Genomic DNA, 18,612 nt, shown 5'->3' on the forward strand with positions numbered 1-18,612 from the left:
ACTTCACACCTAGAATGTCTTCAACAGGAACCAATCAGCTGAGACATGACAAACAGGAAGTAAGCACCACAGACAGCTGACGGACGTACTGACGCACATCTGCCTGCTGGGCCTTCATAACTACAACAAGTCACCTGGTGGCAATTAGGCCTCGCTGGCGCTGCTGTTCCTGGTGAGCTCCCTGATGCCCTGCAGAATCCTCTTCATATGACCCACCTTTGTCACTCCCAGGTCCTGAAAAGAGATCCAAAACATTCAAAAACCCAGAGAGAACCCACGCATACACAGGGAGAACATGCAAACTCCACACAGAAAGGCCCCAGGCAGGGATCGAACCTGGAAACCTCTTGCTGTGAGGTGACGGTGCTAACCACCACACCACCGTGCAGCCTCTTCAAAACATTCAAAACATTCAACATTCAACATTCAAAAACATCCAAAACATTCAAAACATTCAACATTCAAAAACATCCAAAAACATCCAAAACATTCAAAACATTCAAAAACATCCAAAACATTAAAAACATTCAAAAATATCCAAAACATTCAAAACATTCAAAAACATCCAAAACATTAAAAAACATCCAAAACATTCAAAACATTCACAAACATTCAAAAACATCCAAATCATTCAAAAACATCCAAAACATCCAAAAACATCCAAAACATTCAAAAACATCCAAAACATTCAAAAACATCCAAAACATTCAAAAACATCCAAAACATTCAAAAACATCCAAAACATCTAAAACGTCCAAAACATTCAAAAACATCCAAAACATTAAAAACATTCAAAAACATCCAAAACATCCAAAACATTCAAAACATCCAAAACATCTAAAACATTCAAAAACATCCAAATCATTCAAAACATTAAAAAAACGTCCAAAACATCCAAAAACATCCAAAACATTCAAAAACATCCAAAACATTCAAAAACATCCAAAAACATCCAAAACATCCAAAAACATCCAAAACATTCAAAAACATCCAAAACATTCAAAACATTCAAAAACATCCAAAACATTCAAAACATTCAAAAACATCCAAAACATTAAAAACATTCAAAAACATCCAAAACATTCAAAACATTCAAAAACATCCAAAACATTAAAAAACATCCAAAACATTCAAAACATTAAAAACATCCAAAACATTAAAAACATTCAAAAACATCCAAAACATTAAAAAACATCCAAAACATCCAAAACATTCAAAACATTCACAAACATTCAAAAACATCCAAATCATTCCAAAACATCCAAAACATCCAAAAACATCCAAAACATTCAAAAACATCCAAAACATTCAAAAACGTCCAAAACATTCAAAAACATCCAAAACATTCAAAAACGTCCAAAACATTCAAAAACATCCAAAACATTCAAAAACATCCAAAACATCTAAAACATTCAAAAACATCCAAATCATTCAAAACATTAAAAAAAACGTCCAAAACATCCAAAAACATCCAAAACATTCAAAAACATCCAAAACATTCAAAAACATCCAAAAACATCCAAAACATCCAAAAACATCCAAAACATTCAAAAACATCCAAAACATTCAAAACATTCAAAAACATCCAAAACATTCAAAACATTCAAAAACATCCAAAACATTCAAAACATTCAAAAACATCCAAAACATTAAAAAACATCCAAAACATTCAAAACATTAAAAACATTCAAAAACATCCAAAACATTCAAAACATTCAAAAACATCCAAAACATTAAAAAACATCCAAAACATTCAAAACATTCACAAACATTCAAAAACATCCAAATCATTCCAAAACATCCAAAACATTCAAAAACATCCAAAACATTAAAAAACATCCAAAACATTCAAAACATTCACAAACATTCAAAAACATCCAAATCATTCCAAAACATCCAAAAACATCCAAAACATTCAAAAACATCCAAAACATTCAAAAACATCCAAAACATTCAAAAACATCCAAAACATTCAAAAACGTCCAAAACATTCAAAAACATCCAAAACATTCAAAAACATCCAAAACATCTAAAACATTCAAAAACATCCAAATCATTCAAAACATTAAAAAAACGTCCAAAACATCCAAAAACATCCAAAACATTCAAAAACATCCAAAACATTCAAAAACATCCAAAAACATCCAAAACATCCAAAAACATCCAAAACATTCAAAAACATCCAAAACATTCAAAACATTCAAAAACATCCAAAACATTCAAAACATTCAAAAACATCCAAAACATTAAAAACATTCAAAAACATCCAAAACATTCAAAACATTCAAAAACATCCAAAACATTCAAAAACATCCAAAACATCTAAAACATTCAAAAACATCCAAATCATTCAAAACATTAAAAAAACGTCCAAAACATCCAAAAACATCCAAAACATTCAAAAACATCCAAAACATTCAAAAACATCCAAAAACATCCAAAACATCCAAAAACATCCAAAACATTCAAAAACATTCAAAACATTAAAAACATTCAAAAACATCCAAAACATTCAAAACATTCAAAAACATCCAAAACATTAAAAAACATCCAAAACATTCAAAACATTCACAAACATTCAAAAACATCCAAATCATTCCAAAACATCCAAAACATCCAAAACATTCAAAAACATCCAAAACATTAAAAAACATCCAAAACATTCAAAACATTCACAAACATTCAAAAACATCCAAATCATTCCAAAACATCCAAAACATCCAAAAACATCCAAAACATCTAAAACATTCAAAAACATCCAAAACATTCAAAACAAACACCCAACACAGCCCTAAAACCTCCACCAAGTGTCCATCTCTAAGACATCCATCATGCATCAGTCCTCCATGCAGAGACTAAAGTGTCAGTAGTTAGCAGTTAGTTGTTGGTAGTTACTTGTTAGTAAGTAGTTGGCAGAAGTCTAGTGGTAATACCTTAAGGTCCCTCCTCTCCAGGTGGATGAGCTCAGCTCCACGGACATCATGTCCAATAAAGATGTCCTTATACTCAGTGAGACAGAGAAAGTCCAGCCACGCCCCCACCTCTTCTGTCCCCCACTGGTGAACTGAGACACCGAAAGGAAGTGGTTCAGACATACAGAAAACACCCAAGCACCTCAAATAGAACCCTGAGATTTTACCAGGTGAAGAAGCCAAGAGTCAGAAACAACAGAGGTGGATATAGGGTGAAACACCTGCAGAGAATGAGCTCACCTGGCAGTGACAGGGTGGCACAGCTCTCCTTGTTCTTGTTGTTTTTGTCTTTCTTGAACTTTGGGACGAGACGAAACTTTGCGCTCCGACTGCGCTTTGAGAAGTCAATCAGGGGACCCTGAGCACAGTCAGACATTTACAGGTCACATGACTTCATATGGTCACTGGGCAGCAGCAGGGTGAATGCTGGAAGCTGTGAGGTCAAACTCTCTGGGCCTGCCATAGGGTTAGTTCTGCAGAAATAGGTCTGCCAACCATCATATTTTACCTCGTGGTCTGAGGGGTCGATGACGGGACACAACCAGGGAACGTCTGTCAGTCGACGGAGCTGCTGAGTCACAGAACCCAGAGCTGCATTCAGCTGTTCCTGCTGAGGAGGATCCAACTGCTGCACAGACACAGAACTGTTAGAACTAGGACCAGAACCTGGACCAAGCCATAAGAAGCTGACAGAAAAACACAATACAGTTCTGAGAAAAACAAGCGTTCAGAGTACTGAACGAAAAGAATAATTCTATTCCAGGACCTGAACAAAGTGTATCAGTGCTTGGTGAGACTCGTGTAGTCCTGAATGTGTTTAACATGAAAAATATCCACATTCAGAGTTCAGGAAAAACGACAAATACTTTTACCATAGACATTTTTCCAGCCAGGAGCAGTTCAGTCTCACTGAGCAAAGCTTTGACATTACTGACCATCTGAAGAACCACACTGCAGCTCAGAGCCTGAGAACAGAAAAACCTGCTGTTTTACCAGAATTTGTCTGCCGGACAAATACAGATCAGATCATGAAAGATCAGGACAGGGGAATAAGGATCAGAATGGGACATTAAAGATCAGGACAGGACACTAAATATCAGACAGGACATTAGAAATTAGGACAGGACATTGGAGAAGGCAGTTCCGGCCACCCTACCCCGGAGCTCTTGGCGTAGACCACATCCATGGCCTTAGAGCTGGCATTGACTGCATGAGCAAGTTCCTGTTCCATGCTGTGGTGGGACTGAGCGACTTCACGAATACTGAAACACCAGAAACACATTTAGCACCTGTGTTCTCATAATGGATGGAACTAACACACCACCATCTGATTTCTCACCTGTGTATGAGGGCTCCAGCTGCCTGACCAAACTCGTTGATGAGTGAGGCCTCTTCCTCTGAGACGATCTCCGGCTGAGAAGACAGGAGGGGCTGTGGAGTCTGAGTCCGGGGAAACTCGCACTTCTGTTTGTCCTCCCAGGACTTCAGGGTGCTCTCAAACGCCTGTCGGACACACATAAATACTGAAAACCTGACCAGGGCGGTCTTCCAGGACTGTACCTAGAACACCGGAATGTAACCCAGAACAACTCCCAGTACAGCTCCCTAAGACAATCCCCCAGGACTGCATCCCAGCAAAATCCCCAGGAAAGCTTACCAGCACAGCTCCCCAGAACATTCCCCAGGACTATGCGCCAGGACAGACCCCTAGGATAATCCCCCAACACCATTCCAGGACTGCAACCGAGAACAATCCCCAGAACAGCCTCCCAAAACTATACGCCAGGACAGCCCCCAGGACAAACACCCAGAATGTAACCCAGAACTCTCTCCCAGGATAGACCCCAGGACTATACGCCATGACAGCCTCCTAGGACAATCTCCCAAGACCATTCCAGGACTGCACCCGAGAACAATCCCCAGGACAGCTCCCAGGACAATCCCTTAAACAGGTCCCCTGGACTGTCCCCCAGGACAACCCCCCAAGGCTGTACACCAGGACAGCCCCCAGGACTATACGCCAGGACAGTCTCCCAAGAACAATCCCCAGGACTGACCCCCAGGACAGCTTCCTATGACAATACCCCAAAAATATTCCAGGACTGCACCCGAGAACAATCCCGAGAACAATCCCCTGGACAGCTCCCCAGGGTCCCACAGCCTGCTGCAGTACTCACCCGGTCTCTGGTCAGGGTCTGGGTACGATTCTTGTGGATAATCTTAATGTAACCAGGAGGCTGGATCCAGGCCTCTCCGTCCACCTGAACTGGGACACCCTCATCCCCCAGGATAGTGATCTTCACCGTTCGACACTGAGGGAGGGAGACAGGATCAGACACAAGGAAGACAGGTGGACAAGTAGACAGGTAGACATGTATATACCTGGGCAATGCGATGATGCTGCAGGTTGATGACCCGTGACACCGCCATCTGCATGCTGCCGAACACCGCCACCACCTCCAGAATCTTATCATCGAAGGACGGAGCTGTGAAGGTCTGACACATGGACAGATGTCACAGTGACATCACTGGTCAGCTGACACAGAGTATGATAACAGACATATTGAGTTCTTACGTCATCCTCTTTGGTTCCACCCCAGAAGTTGGTTCCTCCAGCGTAACTCGGGATGTTCAACACTGCGATTCCTTGCAGACTGGGCAGAGGGATGGGACGGCCATCGCACTGCAGCACAAACATACAGCATGATGACTGACAGCTGCAGTGCACGGTAACATCTGGCTGCAACACATTCACCTGATCAGATTTGATTTGACCCTTGTTCTGGTTCTCACCTCCAGTAGAACTCTCTGCTCTAGGTTCTTGTAGGTTCTGTGCAGCAGCTCCTTGGTTCCTAACACTCCGTACCACATCAGGTTCTTGGTTCGACTCCTGAATACGTGAGTGTTTATATATCATGGTGAGGGCCAATATCTGACAGTACACCAACTTTTGAGGGGTACGGGGGATTTTTGAGGGTGAAGACTTGGTTTCTGTTGTACCTGCACTTCTCTGGGTGTTCGTCCCTCTTGTTGTTGAAGTCAAGGGAGATCTTGGCATCCAGTCCGATCCCGAAGTAGTTGTTCATGACACACTTCTCGGTATAGCAGTCCCTGACACACACGGACACACTGAAGTTACTGTGAGAGCAACTGGACGAACAGATACTCACTGTGCAGGTACAGAGCTTCAGTCGGCAGCCTCACATGTTGTCGGGGTCGCAGCTGAACGGGTCGGCGTTGACCAGAAGTCGACTGATGACGGAGCTGCTAGACAGAGAACCTGATACACACAAACACACATCAGATCTGTGACACACACAGTAAACCACCCAAGAGGAGGAAACGTGGGCTCTTCTCCTGCTCCTCCTACCTGGATAAAGGATCTTTGTGTTGAGCATGGGCATGTTGTCTCTGCTTCCTGTCTGGACAGGAAGTGATGCGGAGCTGCCCAGAGACAAGCTGCCTTTACTGATCATCTTCTCACAGGGCGTCTTACTGACTGAAGACACAAACACAGACAGGTAAGAACCTGTTCAGGATCACCTGTTCCACATGATCAACGCTCCAGAGTTTACCTCTATGGCCGCCACGCTGCTTGGAGTTGTACGATGAATGCAGAGACACCTTTTCTTCATCCAAGTCTTCGTCCTCCTCCTCCACCAGACCCACCTGTTCGGCCCGACCCAGAGAGAACACCTGCTGGGTCTGATCGTTCTGCTCGTCCACGGCTGGGACAGAGACATAACAGGCTGTTACACACCTGTCCATACACACCTGGACCCACACACCTAAATCCACACCTGGCTTCTCACACCTGGCTTCCCACACCTGGACCCCCACACCTGGCTTCCCACACCTGGACCCACACACCTAAATCCACACCTGGCTTCTCACACCTGGCTTCCCACACCTGGACCCCCACACCTGGCTTCCCACACCTGGACCCACACACCTAAATCCACACCTGGCTTCTCACACCTGGCTTCCCACACCTGGACCCACACACCTAAATCCACACCTGGCTTCCCACACCTGGCTTCCCACACCTGGACCCACACACCTGGAGGTTTGACCCACCTTTCTCTGTGTGCTCAATGATCTGTCGGATGGCTTTCTTCAGACTGTTGGCTCTCAGCATCAGCTGCTCTCGAGGTTTAAAGATGGTGGTGGCTACTGATGAGGAGGGGTTGGTCCTTGGTGAGCAGGGGGCGGGGCTCGGCGGGATGTGATGATGAGGAGGGGGGTGAAACACAGGAGACAGGACGACGACCTCAAGCTCCTCCTGTTCCTCAGCGATGGTTGGAGGAGGAACTGGAGGGAGCACAGATGAGGCCTGAGACTCCTCATTTAAAGTCTTCAGGAGAGAGTCGAGTTTCTCCTTCAGCACACAGCACTGCAACACAAACATGACTCATCAGAAAAACTAACATGACTCATCAGAAAAACAAACATGACTCATCAGAAACAGAAACATGACTCATCAGAAAAACTAACATGACTCATCAGAAACAGAAACATGACTCATCAGAAACATAAACTTGACTCAACAGAAACATAAACTTGACTCATCAGAAAAACAAACATGACTCATCAGAAAAACAAACATGACTCATCAGAAACAGAAACATGACTCATCAGAAAAACAAACATAACTCATCAGAAACAGAAACATGACTCATCAGAAACAGAAACATGACTCATCAGAAACAGAAACATGACTCATCAGAAACAGAAACATGACTCATCAGAAACAGAAACATGACTCATCAGAAACATAAACTTGATTTGTCAAAAACAGATCAGAGGCATATTATGTTTCATTTAAAGGAACCTAAATAGTATGTCACCTCGCTTACTTGAATTCAATCCAGTCCATAGATAATAATATTAGTAAAAAGTAAAACAAAGAGCCCTAAATAAACAAACCTGTGGTTTGTGTCTAGGGATGAATGTGTCTGCTGTACGCTACGGTTTAATAACGGAGACTGATGACAGACGGCTGAAGACTTTTTACCAAACAGAAGAACTAAGGCTACGGTCACACTGCAGGTCTTAATGCACAAATCCGATTTACTGCTCAAATCTGATTTTTTGTTTGGCTGTTCACATTACGTCTTTACATGTGGCCTGTCTACAGATTCCTGTGTGAACTGCTTATTATTCATCATTGATAGAAGAGAATAAGAATAATCCCAGGTTTCTCTTCAGCGCTGCTGCCAGGCTGACAAAGAGTCCGAGCTCTGCTGAGCCATGTATTCCTTTAACTCTCAGCAGTGATGATTTCATGAGATTCTTCATCAATAAAACTGTTTCTATCAGATAGAAGATTAATGGAATCCTTCCCACTATTATCACTGATGTATCATCAAGTAGAGCAGCTTTAGAAGTATCTTTAGAACCTGAATTGTATTTAGACAGCTTCTGTCCAGTTGATCTTTCTGAGCTAACAACAGCAATAGTCTCTTCTAAACCATCAACTTGTATGTTAGACCCAATCCCAACCAGACTGTTCAAGGAGGTTTTCCCCTTAATCAACACTTCCATATTGGATTTGATCAATCGGTCTTTGTTGATAGGATATGTACCTCAGACTTTTAAGGTTGCTGTAATTAAACCTTTACTTAAAAAACCTACTCTTGATTCAGAAGTGTTGGCTAATTATCGACCTATATCCAATCTCCTTTTTTTGTTTTCCATAGAAATAATCTGAAGAGTTTCAGTCAGGATTCAGAGTGCATCATAGCACAGAAACAGCACTGGTGAAAGTTACCAATGATCTCCTGTTAGCCTCTGATAGCGGACTTGTTTCTTGTCCTGTTGGATCTCAGAGCTGCATTTGATACGATCGATCACAGCATTCTGTTACAGAGACTTGAACATGTTATTGGGATTAAAGGAACTGCATTAGGCTGGTTTAAGGCATATTTATCTGATAGATTCCAGTTTGTTCTTGTAAATGAAGAATCTTCCTCACACACCAGAGTAAGTCATGGAGTTCCTCAGGGTTCTGTGCTTGGACCGATTCTTTTTACTTCATACATGCTTCCATTAGGTAACATTATCAGACAGCATGGCATAAAGTTCCTTTTTTATGTTGCTGATACTCAGCTGAACTTATCTATGAAACCAGATGAAACCAACAGGTTGGTCAGACTACAAGCCTGTCTTAAAGACATAAAGACCTGGATGACTCAGAACTTTCTGCTTCTAAATTCAGATAAAACTGAAGTTGTTCTCTTTGGACCTGAGCGCTTCAGGGAGAAACTGTCCTGTTATATAGTTACTCTAGATGGTATTTCCTTGGCTTCTAGTTCTACACTGAGGAACCTTGGAGTTATTTTTGTCCAGAATTTATCATTTGACGCACATATAAAACAGGTTTCTAGGACTGCCTTCTTTCACCTTCGTAATCCTTTCTGCTCTTCCTTCTATGCCTGCACCCTATCTCTACTCTGTCCCCTCTGACAGAGTCGGACTCCTGGGTTCCTTCTATGTAGCTTATTGTTAGCTTTTTATAAAGCTGTTATATCTTCATTTGTAAGTCTCTTTGGATAAAAGCGTCTGATAAATACATAAAAATAATGTTGTTAAAATCAGGACCATCCTGTCTCAGAGCAGAGAAACTGCTCCATGCATCTGTTCCTTCAGGACTGAACTACTGTAATTCCTTATTATTGTTCTGTTCCACAGATTCTCTGAAAAGCCTCCAGCTGATCCAAAACCCTGCAGCCAGAGTTCTGATGAGATCTAACAGCAGAGATCATGTTTCTCCAGTTTTAGCTTCTCTTCATTGGCTCCCTGTTAGATTCAGAATAGAATCTAAGCTTCTTCTCCTCACATATAAAGCTCTTAATGACCGAGCTCCATCACATCTTAAAGATCTCACAGTTGGATGTTTCCCCAACAGAGCACTTTGCTCTCAGGCTGCAGGTTTCCTTGTGGTTCCCAGAGTTTCTAAAAGCAGAATGGGAGGCAGAGCCTTCAGTTATCAGGCCCCTAAAAGCAGAATGGGAGGCAGAGCCTTCAGTTATCAGGCCCCTAAAAGCAGAATGGGAGGCAGAGCCTTCAGTTATCAGGCCCCTAAAAGCAGAATGGGAGGCAGAGCCTTCAGTTATCAGGCCCCTAAAAGCAGAATGGGAGGCAGAGCCTTCAGTTATCAGGCCCCTCTCTGTGGAACCAGCTGCCAGTTTGGCTTCAGGAAGCAGACACCCTCTCTACCTTTAAGATCAGGCTGAAACTTTCCTTCCTGATAAAGCTTATAGTTAGGGATGGCTCAGGTGAGCCTGAAACATCCCATAGTTAAGCTGCTATAGGCTTAGACTGCTGGGGGAGCTCATCTGTCCCACCTTTCCTCACTTTGCTCTCTTTTTCCCCCTGTTTAATTTCTCAAATGATTTTCTGTCCATGTGACATTATTGTGATTATTAACCTATGTTTCCCTGTTCCAGCAGGTATCCTTTGAATGGTGTTATGGTGTTTTTCCTCCCTCTTTTCCCTCTTTTCTGTCTTCTCAAACCCCAGCTGGTCGAGGCCGATGGCCACCCTTCCTGGTTCTGGTTCTGCCAGAGGTTTCTTCCTGGTTCTGGTTCTGCCAGAGGTTTCTTCCTAGTTCTGGTTCTGCCAGAGGTTTCTTCCTGGTTCTGCCAGAGGTTTCTTCCTGGTTCTGGTTCTGCCAGAGGTTTCTTCCTGTTAAAGGGAGTCGTTCCTTTCCACAGTCCCTCAGGCTCAGGACGGGAGATTGGACTGAAGACAAGTTTCAGTTAATCTGTTGGTTTCCTTAGCTCGGATATTATTTATTGAATTGGCTCCATATGAATTAATTGGATTATGATTACAATGAATTGAATTCCAATTGCCCTGAGATGACATTTGTTGTAATGTGGCGCTTTATAAATAAAACTGAACAGCTCACACTCCTGAAGTGACCCGCATGCACAGTTGATAATTGATGACATCACGCCCATAGACCACGCCACAATGGTGTTTACTGAAGCGACCGTGGCAACGGCAACCGGTGCTGCAGGACCGTAGGCTTAATGCTAAAAATCAGGGCTCTCAAGTCTCACGAGACACGCATTTCAACAAGTTCTCACGGAAAAAAAATATATATATAAGATCAATTTCTCTGGCGTGCCGCTATTGCCACGGAAACGGCAGGAAACAAGCACGTCTCACGTCTGAGCAGAGCAACAAATAATCATAATATAAGTAATGAAAGACCTTTCCAAGAAAAGCTCTCTATGCGGAGCAACAAGCGTTACACACAGAGAGCATCTGATGGCATCAGGATCAGGCTGGTTGCACGGAGCAGGAATTCTTCCAGAACTTTAGAATGTGGACCTTTCATCACATTTATCAGCGCCTCTCCCCGAGACTCCATCTCCTAGAGAAAGCGAGTGGGAGTGGGGCTGTACTGGGTAGCAACGGGGGCGGGTTACCGGACCTTGGCCAACCTGTTTGGCATCAGAAAGTCCTCCGTTAGAGCTACTGTGCATGACTTCTGCAAAGCTGCGCTGCAGGTCCTCATGCCTGACTGTATCGAACAGGGAGACGGTCTCAGGAGTGAGGCCTCAGGCAGAGGTGGGGTTTCCCCCAGGGTGCTGGAGCGATCCACGGCACCGGTGCAGCGCGGGTCAGAAAGACGCCAAAGGCTGCTCAAAAAAATCAGATGCGTATTCGATCCAGTACAGCATTTAAAAGTGGCCTGATTCTGATTCGAAAATGTCAGATTCAGTGCGACTTGTGCTGTTCACACTGCCTAAAGGGGGGTCACATGAGGAAAAATCAGATTTAGGTCACTTGCAACTGCAGTCTGAACGTAGCCTAAGGAACCTCGCTGTTTTCCTGAGGGTTCGTTACAGAAAGCTTCTGAAATTGAAATAAGTGTTGAACCTTCTTGGCCATGGTCTCAGACTCCTCTGAACTCTCTGTGTTCTTCTCATAAGCTTTTCCAACACGAGCCACAAAGTCCTTCACCGTCTCACACAGAACTCTGAAACACACCCACAAACAGCCGTTACACAGCATCTACAAACAGGACAGCGAGCACGACACCAAGGCTATCTCACCTGGCTGAGGAGATGACAACAGAGTGCTGGTCTGAGGTCAGGATCTTAGACAGGTGAGCGGCCACCGAGTCCTCATAGGTAAGAATCTGCTGCACCTGCATCAGAGGAAGGAAACGGGTCAGTCTGTTTGTCCTGATTTATTGTTGGAGTCCGTCACTGAAGCCGCTTCACTAAAACACAGGAGTCAGTGTGTGGCTGAAACTAGCAGGAAGTGATATCACCTTACCTCAGAATCGTCGCTGCAGTCCTCTGTGGCGGTGGAGGCAGAGTGTTGCCGTGGAAACTTTGTCTCGTAGACCATGATGCTCCATCTGCAACAGGTCAGACGGGTGAATGTTTAGGGCTTCACCTGAACCACAGCATGTAGCCATGCCTGCTCTCTACACCTGCCTACCGTCAGCTCACCTGTCCAGCATCTTGGTGCTGGCCCGCTCCAGTTTCTCCAGAATCTGAGGAAGCTGCGTGTCGTCGTCGCAGGCTGAACCCCAGCCCAGAACCCGGGCCAGGTCGTTCCCGGTCCCCAGAGGCAGAACTCCTAGCTGACACTGAAACATAGAGGTTGTTGCCACAGGTGAGTCAGCTGACAGCAGCTCCATGAGGGAGTACACCTGACAGCCTGTACCTGTTTGTGCAGCGTCAGCGCGTCAATCTCAGACAGAACCCAGCCAACGCTGCCATCTCCGCCACACACCAGGATCCGGAACGTGTCAAACTTCTGGAACAAGCGCAGCCTGGCAGAGACAGGTGTAATGATTCCACACAGGTGAGTCACCTGGACTGTGCAGTCAGTGTGAGTGTGTGTGTCTCACCCCAGGTGAGGCCCGCCGTTCATCAGGTCGAACACCTGCGCTGGGTTCAGCAGCTGCTTGAAGCGCCGCAGGAACTTCACCCCCTGGTTGTCTCCGCTTTTGGAGTTGACGAACACCAGCAGAGGGCTGGTGCAGGACGGGGGGCAGGACGCCTTCCAGAAGCCTGGACATCAGCAGTTACACGTGCACACTTAGAGGTGATGTTGGAAACTGTGATAATGAATAAATCTGAACACAATCTGTCCTGAGACTGAGTGAAGTGCACATCTGAGACACATGAACAATTAAAGCTGATGAACAATGAACACACCCATGAGTCTGCAGTTACAGGTAGAGTGGATATAAAAGCATGCAGAGTGCTGCAGTGCATACTAATAAAAACAACGGCTGCTTTAGCGCTGTTGGAAGACTTTGTAAATGGTGTAATTGGAAGAGAGCGTGTGTTCAGAGACTGAGAGGATTTGCATGATGACAACTGGCTCATCAGCCGTTTTGAGGGCAATCCTCCTGGAACTGAAACAGCGAGGAGCCGTGCGCTGCTCGTGCACAGGTGACGTGCACGCTGGGGTTTAAGCAACCGGGGCATTCAGAGGGAGCTGCCAACCCACTGGGACTGTGCCAGTCGACCCTGAGCCGAGCCGTGCCAGCAGAGAGGGAGAATTATCTGCATCTCAGCAGGTGTATCAAATTCCCACAATGCAGTTGAACACACAATTCATACATTCAGTAACAGAATAGTTGGGAACAAACTACAACCTGGCACTGTGCGCGATGGGTGGCTTCTTGGTGAGTAACCCCCCCCCCCCCCCAGTTTCTATCCCCTCTTCACAGCATCATAGTTGGTGGTTAAAGTTAGTAACTTGCTGTTTTTTGCTGGTTAAACAACAACTAAAGATCTTTCTAACAGGCCCCTGATCGTCTCTGTGTGCAAATGTTAATAACTCTGTGCCTAAAGTGTGAAATGTCTGAATCATCCTCACCTTTTCCCCGGCGCACTTCTGCTCTGGTTACTGTATGAACACGTTTGTTGTGAGTTACACAAATACAGGTATTTACCTTTAATCAGAGTCACCTACACTCCCACACCCACCACCTGAGAGAGCAGTGTCACCCATCGTTGGGCCGACTCTCTGTTCAAACAGGGTGGGCCCCTCTTCTCCTGGCCCCCCACCTGTTTTGGCCTCACTTCGGCGGTGGGCAGCCAGTCTCCGCTTCACTGCTTGTGTGCGCTTCTCAGATCCCACAGCATTAAAGGCCTCTCCCACCCTCTCCTCTGGTTCTCTTAGATCTACACAGTGCAATGCATGCTGGGAGATGTGTGTGTGGAGGGTTAGGGGTAGGGTAGCGCTGTGGTTCAGGAAGATGACCATCTATTTTATTTATTCTATTTAAATTCAGAATAGAATTTAAGCTTCTTCTCCTCACATATAAAGCTCTTAATGACCGAGCTCCATCACATCTTAAAGATCTCACAGTTGGATATTTCCCCAACAGAGCACTTTGCTCTCAGGCTGCAGGTTTCCTTGTGGTTCCCAGAGTTTCTAAAAGCAGAATGGGAGGCAGAGCCTTCAGTTATCAGGCCCCTAAAAGCAGAATGGGAGGCAGAGCCTTCAGTTATCAGGCCCCTAAAAGCAGAATGGGAGGCAGAGCCTTCAGTTATCAGGCCCCCAAAAGCAGAATGGGAGGCAGAGCCTTCAGTTATCAGGCCCCTAAAAGCAGAATGGGAGGCAGAGCCTTCAGTTATCAGGCCCCTAAAAGCAGAATGGGAGGCAGAGCCTTCAGTTATCAGGCCCCTAAAAGCAGAATGGGAGGCAGAGCCTTCAGTTATCAGGCCCCTAAAAGCAGAATGGGAGGCAGAGCCTTCAGTTATCAGGCCCCTAAAAGCAGAATGGGAGGCAGAGCCTTCAGTTATCAGGCCCCTAAAAGCAGAATGGGAGGCAGAGCCTTCAGTTATCAGGCCCTAAAAGCAGAATGGGAGGCAGAGCCTTCAGTTATCAGGCCCCTAAAAGCAGAATGGGAGGCAGAGCCTTCAGTTATCAGGCCCCTAAAAGCAGAATGGGAGGCAGAGCCTTCAGTTATCAGGCCCTAAAAGCAGAATGGGAGGCAGAGCCTTCAGTGGCTGTTTTCCTCGGGTCGACCTCCCTCACCATCAGAGTCGATGCTGTTCAGCGCCGTTGGCGGGATGACAGACACTTTGCATTGACCCAGAGGACATTTGGACGACAGCTGTTCCTTACAGCCGGAGTGCACCTGCAGACAGAGGGACAGTCAGCTCACCTGTTCACAGGTGACTGTGTGCATTTGTCTGTGTGTGAGTGATCGTTACCATAGCTTTACACCACAGACACCTCCAGTCCTGCAGCCGGAGGACGCTGCCACAAGTCTTATCGCAGATGTTACACTTGGCTGACACCGGCAGGTTCCCCTCCAGCCACTGGTGAGGCATTGACACCTGAGGAGCACAGGTGAGGGTCAGAGGTCACAGGTGGAGGCTGCTGTTCTCTGACTGACATGTGTGTGAGTGTCTTACTCCGTCCTCGTCCTCGATGATGTCCTTCCCGATGGAGGCCAGAGTCGTCCACTTACAGTTGTTGGTCGCTCGCACCGCACAGCGCTTGTGAGCCTTGAATTTACACACTGCAGCGCACACACAGGTGAGAGTCAGTCTGAGGGGCCTGCCTGTGTGGGGGGGTGTGTGCACGTGCTCATACCTTCACAGGAGAGACCATGTGACGTGACGCCGGACAGTGCCTCTCTGCACACGTTGCAGTAGGTGGGTCTGGCGTGGGAGCAGGCGTACCAGTTGTGCATCCCGCTGAAGTGGTCCATGCTGTACTGGGTGGACTGGAGAGGCAGACAGTCAGAGGATGGTACTGGGACTATTTATTGATTTTGGAATTTTAAACTGATCAGTCTAAACTGCTCAGACTGGTTTAAATCATCTGATCTCTGATGGTGAAGAGTCTGCCTACAGGTGGGAGGCGGACCATCTGGAGACCTGGTGCAGCCAAAACAACCTGGAGCTCAACGCTCTAAAGACAGAGCTGAACATCAGCTCCCTCATCCAGAAAGCCCAGCAGAGGATGTACTTCCTGCAGCAGCTGAAGAAATTCAACCTGCCAAGGACAATGATGGTGCACTTCTACTCCTCCATCACTGAGTCCATCCTCAGCTCCTCCATCACCATCTGATACGCTGCTGCTGCCGCCGCCAAGGACAGGGCAGACTGCAGCGAGTCATTCGGTCTGCAGAGAAGGTGATTGGCTACAATCTGCCATCTCTCCAGGAGTCTGAGGTGTACAGGGAAGATCATGGCTGAATCCCTTCCACCCCAGTCACAAACTCTTTGAGACACTCCCCTCTGGCAGGTCCATCAGGACCAAAACCTCACGCCACAAGAACAGCTTCTTCCCATCCGCTACGAGCCTCACCAACAAGGCCCGGACCCCCTGGACACTGACGCTCTCCCCTTCCAGACCTACAAGCTACATTAACGCTCTATTTGTATATATATATATATAGATTCTGTACAAATATATCTTTTATCTGAGATCTTTTATCTGAGATTAAAGAGATCTATTATCTGCACCAACTACACCAAATTCCTTGTAAGTGCAAACCTACTTGGTAATAAACTTGATTCTGATTAAACTGTTCAAACTGGGGTTCTGGTCCTACCTCGTAGTTCTGCCGGTTCTGGACGCTGCGCAGCGCTGCCATCCATTCTTCCATCTCCTTCCTGTTGTCTGCACAGAGGATGAGGCGCCTGCAAGGGGTGATCACCTGGAACACAGGTGCGCAGCGGGGGGGTCAGCACACACTCATCGATGAACACACACTTTCTGCTCTTGGGACTTTTTCAGCTTTAGGCAGGTTTTAACCATCAACTGGGATGAATAATTCTGTCGCAGCACCCCTCATCCTCAAACCCTACAAGTCCACTGGGAGACCACATCAGACCACATCAGACCACATCGGACCACATCGGACCACATCAGACCACATCGGACCACATCCAGACCACATCAGACCACATCAGACCACATCAGACCACATCGGACCACATCGGACCACATCAGACCACATCGGACCACATCCAGACCACATCAGACCACATCGGACCACATCGGACCACATCGGACCACATCGGACCACATCGGACCACATCAGACCACATCGGACCACATCGGACCACATCAGACCACATCAGACCACATCGGACCACATCGGACCACATCAGACCACATCGGACCACATCCAGACCACATCAGACCACATCAGACCACATCAGACCACATCGGACCACATCGGACCACATCAGACCACATCGGACCACATCCAGACCACATCAGACCACATCGGACCACATCGGACCACATCGGACCACATCGGACCACATCGGACCACATCGGACCACATCAGACCACATCGGACCACATCCAGACCACATCAGACCACATCAGACCACATCGGACCACATCCAGACCACATCAGACCACATCGGACCACATCGGACCACATCGGACCACATCGGACCACATCGGACCACATCAGACCACATCGGACCACATCGGACCACATCAGACCACATCAGACCACATCGGACCACATCGGACCACATCAGACCACATCGGACCACATCCAGACCACATCAGACCACATCAGACCACATCAGACCACATCGGACCACATCGGACCACATCAGACCACATCGGACCACATCCAGACCACATCAGACCACATCGGACCACATCGGACCACATCGGACCACATCGGACCACATCGGACCACATCGGACCACATCCAGACCACATCAGACCACATCGGACCACATCGGACCACATCGGACCACATCAGACCACATCCAGACCACATCAGACCACATCAGACCACATCAGACCACATCGGACCACATCGGACCACATCAGACCACATCAGACCACATCGGACCACATCGGACCACATCGGACCACATCGGACCACATCGGACCACATCAGACCACATCGGACCACATCGGACCACATCGGACCACATCCAGACCACATCAGACCACATCGGACCACATCGGACCACATCAGACCACATCGGACCACATCCAGACCACATCAGACCACATCGGACCACATCGGACCACATCGGACCACATCGGACCACATCGGACCACATCGGACCACATCCAGACCACATCAGACCACATCGGACCACATCGGACCACATCGGACCACATCAGACCACATCGGACCACATCCAGACCACATCAGACCACATCAGACCACATCCAGACCACATCAGACCACATCAGACCGCATCAGACCACATCGGACCACATCAGACCACATCAGACCACATCAGACCACATCCAGACCACATCAGACCACATCGGACCACATCGGACCACATCAGACCACATCCAGACCACATCAGACCACATCAGACCACATCAGACCACATCAGACCACATCGGACCACATCGGACCACATCAGACCACATCGGACCACATCAGACCACATCAGACCACATCGGACCACATCAGACCACATCGGACCACATCAGACCACATCAGACCACATCAGACCACATCGGACCACATCGGACCACATCCAGACCACATCAGACCACATCAGACCACATCAGACCACATCAGACCACATCGGACCACATCGGACCACATCGGACCACATCGGACCACATCAGACCACATCAGACCACATCGGACCACATCGGACCACATCGGACCACATCGGACCACATCAGACCACAT

At 46.6% G+C, this 18,612-nt stretch overlaps 2 protein-coding genes across 6 annotated transcripts in view; both read right to left on the bottom strand.

The window, feature by feature from the left end:
• Positions 1-11,718, bottom strand: part of LOC140313842 (coagulation factor X) — a 46,036-nt gene extending 34,318 nt beyond the window's left edge. The window contains exon 1 of the mRNA XM_072391820.1: positions 11,713-11,718. The gene's annotated coding sequence lies outside the window, so the exon portion shown is untranslated. The remainder of the gene's footprint in view (positions 1-11,712) is intronic.
• Positions 1-18,612, bottom strand: part of LOC140313830 (diacylglycerol kinase delta) — a 31,524-nt gene that overhangs the window by 2,410 nt on the left and 10,502 nt on the right. For 4 of the 5 annotated variants that reach the window (XR_011917096.1, XM_072391804.1, XM_072391803.1 and 1 more), the window contains 27 exons: positions 16,528-16,632; positions 15,561-15,693; positions 15,380-15,486; positions 15,176-15,301; positions 14,997-15,099; positions 12,850-13,012; positions 12,663-12,771; positions 12,446-12,585; positions 12,267-12,351; positions 12,041-12,135; positions 11,865-11,964; positions 7,050-7,365; positions 6,548-6,700; positions 6,343-6,471; positions 6,177-6,252; positions 5,973-6,101; positions 5,766-5,862; positions 5,548-5,655; positions 5,355-5,468; positions 5,150-5,284; positions 4,312-4,475; positions 4,129-4,234; positions 3,845-3,937; positions 3,481-3,600; positions 3,213-3,330; positions 2,934-3,064; positions 135-234 (listed from right to left, as the gene is read on the bottom strand). Coding sequence is in view for 4 of the 5 variants with exons in the window: in XM_072391804.1 (XP_072247905.1) it covers positions 145-234; positions 2,934-3,064; positions 3,213-3,330; positions 3,481-3,600; positions 3,845-3,937; positions 4,129-4,234; positions 4,312-4,475; positions 5,150-5,284; positions 5,355-5,468; positions 5,548-5,655; positions 5,766-5,862; positions 5,973-6,101; positions 6,177-6,252; positions 6,343-6,471; positions 6,548-6,700; positions 7,050-7,365; positions 11,865-11,964; positions 12,041-12,135; positions 12,267-12,351; positions 12,446-12,585; positions 12,663-12,771; positions 12,850-13,012; positions 14,997-15,099; positions 15,176-15,301; positions 15,380-15,486; positions 15,561-15,693; positions 16,528-16,632 (3,345 nt within the window). In the remaining variant the exon portion in view is untranslated. The remainder of the gene's footprint in view (positions 1-134; positions 235-2,933; positions 3,065-3,212; positions 3,331-3,480; positions 3,601-3,844; positions 3,938-4,128; positions 4,235-4,311; positions 4,476-5,149; positions 5,285-5,354; positions 5,469-5,547; positions 5,656-5,765; positions 5,863-5,972; positions 6,102-6,176; positions 6,253-6,342; positions 6,472-6,547; positions 6,701-7,049; positions 7,366-11,864; positions 11,965-12,040; positions 12,136-12,266; positions 12,352-12,445; positions 12,586-12,662; positions 12,772-12,849; positions 13,013-14,996; positions 15,100-15,175; positions 15,302-15,379; positions 15,487-15,560; positions 15,694-16,527; positions 16,633-18,612) is intronic. The other variant, XM_072391805.1, reaches the window with a different exon arrangement.

Source organism: Leuresthes tenuis, unplaced genomic scaffold, assembly GCF_036924035.1.
Source record: "Leuresthes tenuis unplaced genomic scaffold, fLeuTen1.0.hap1 SCAF_9, whole genome shotgun sequence".
Lineage (NCBI taxonomy): Eukaryota > Metazoa > Chordata > Actinopteri > Atheriniformes > Atherinopsidae > Leuresthes > Leuresthes tenuis.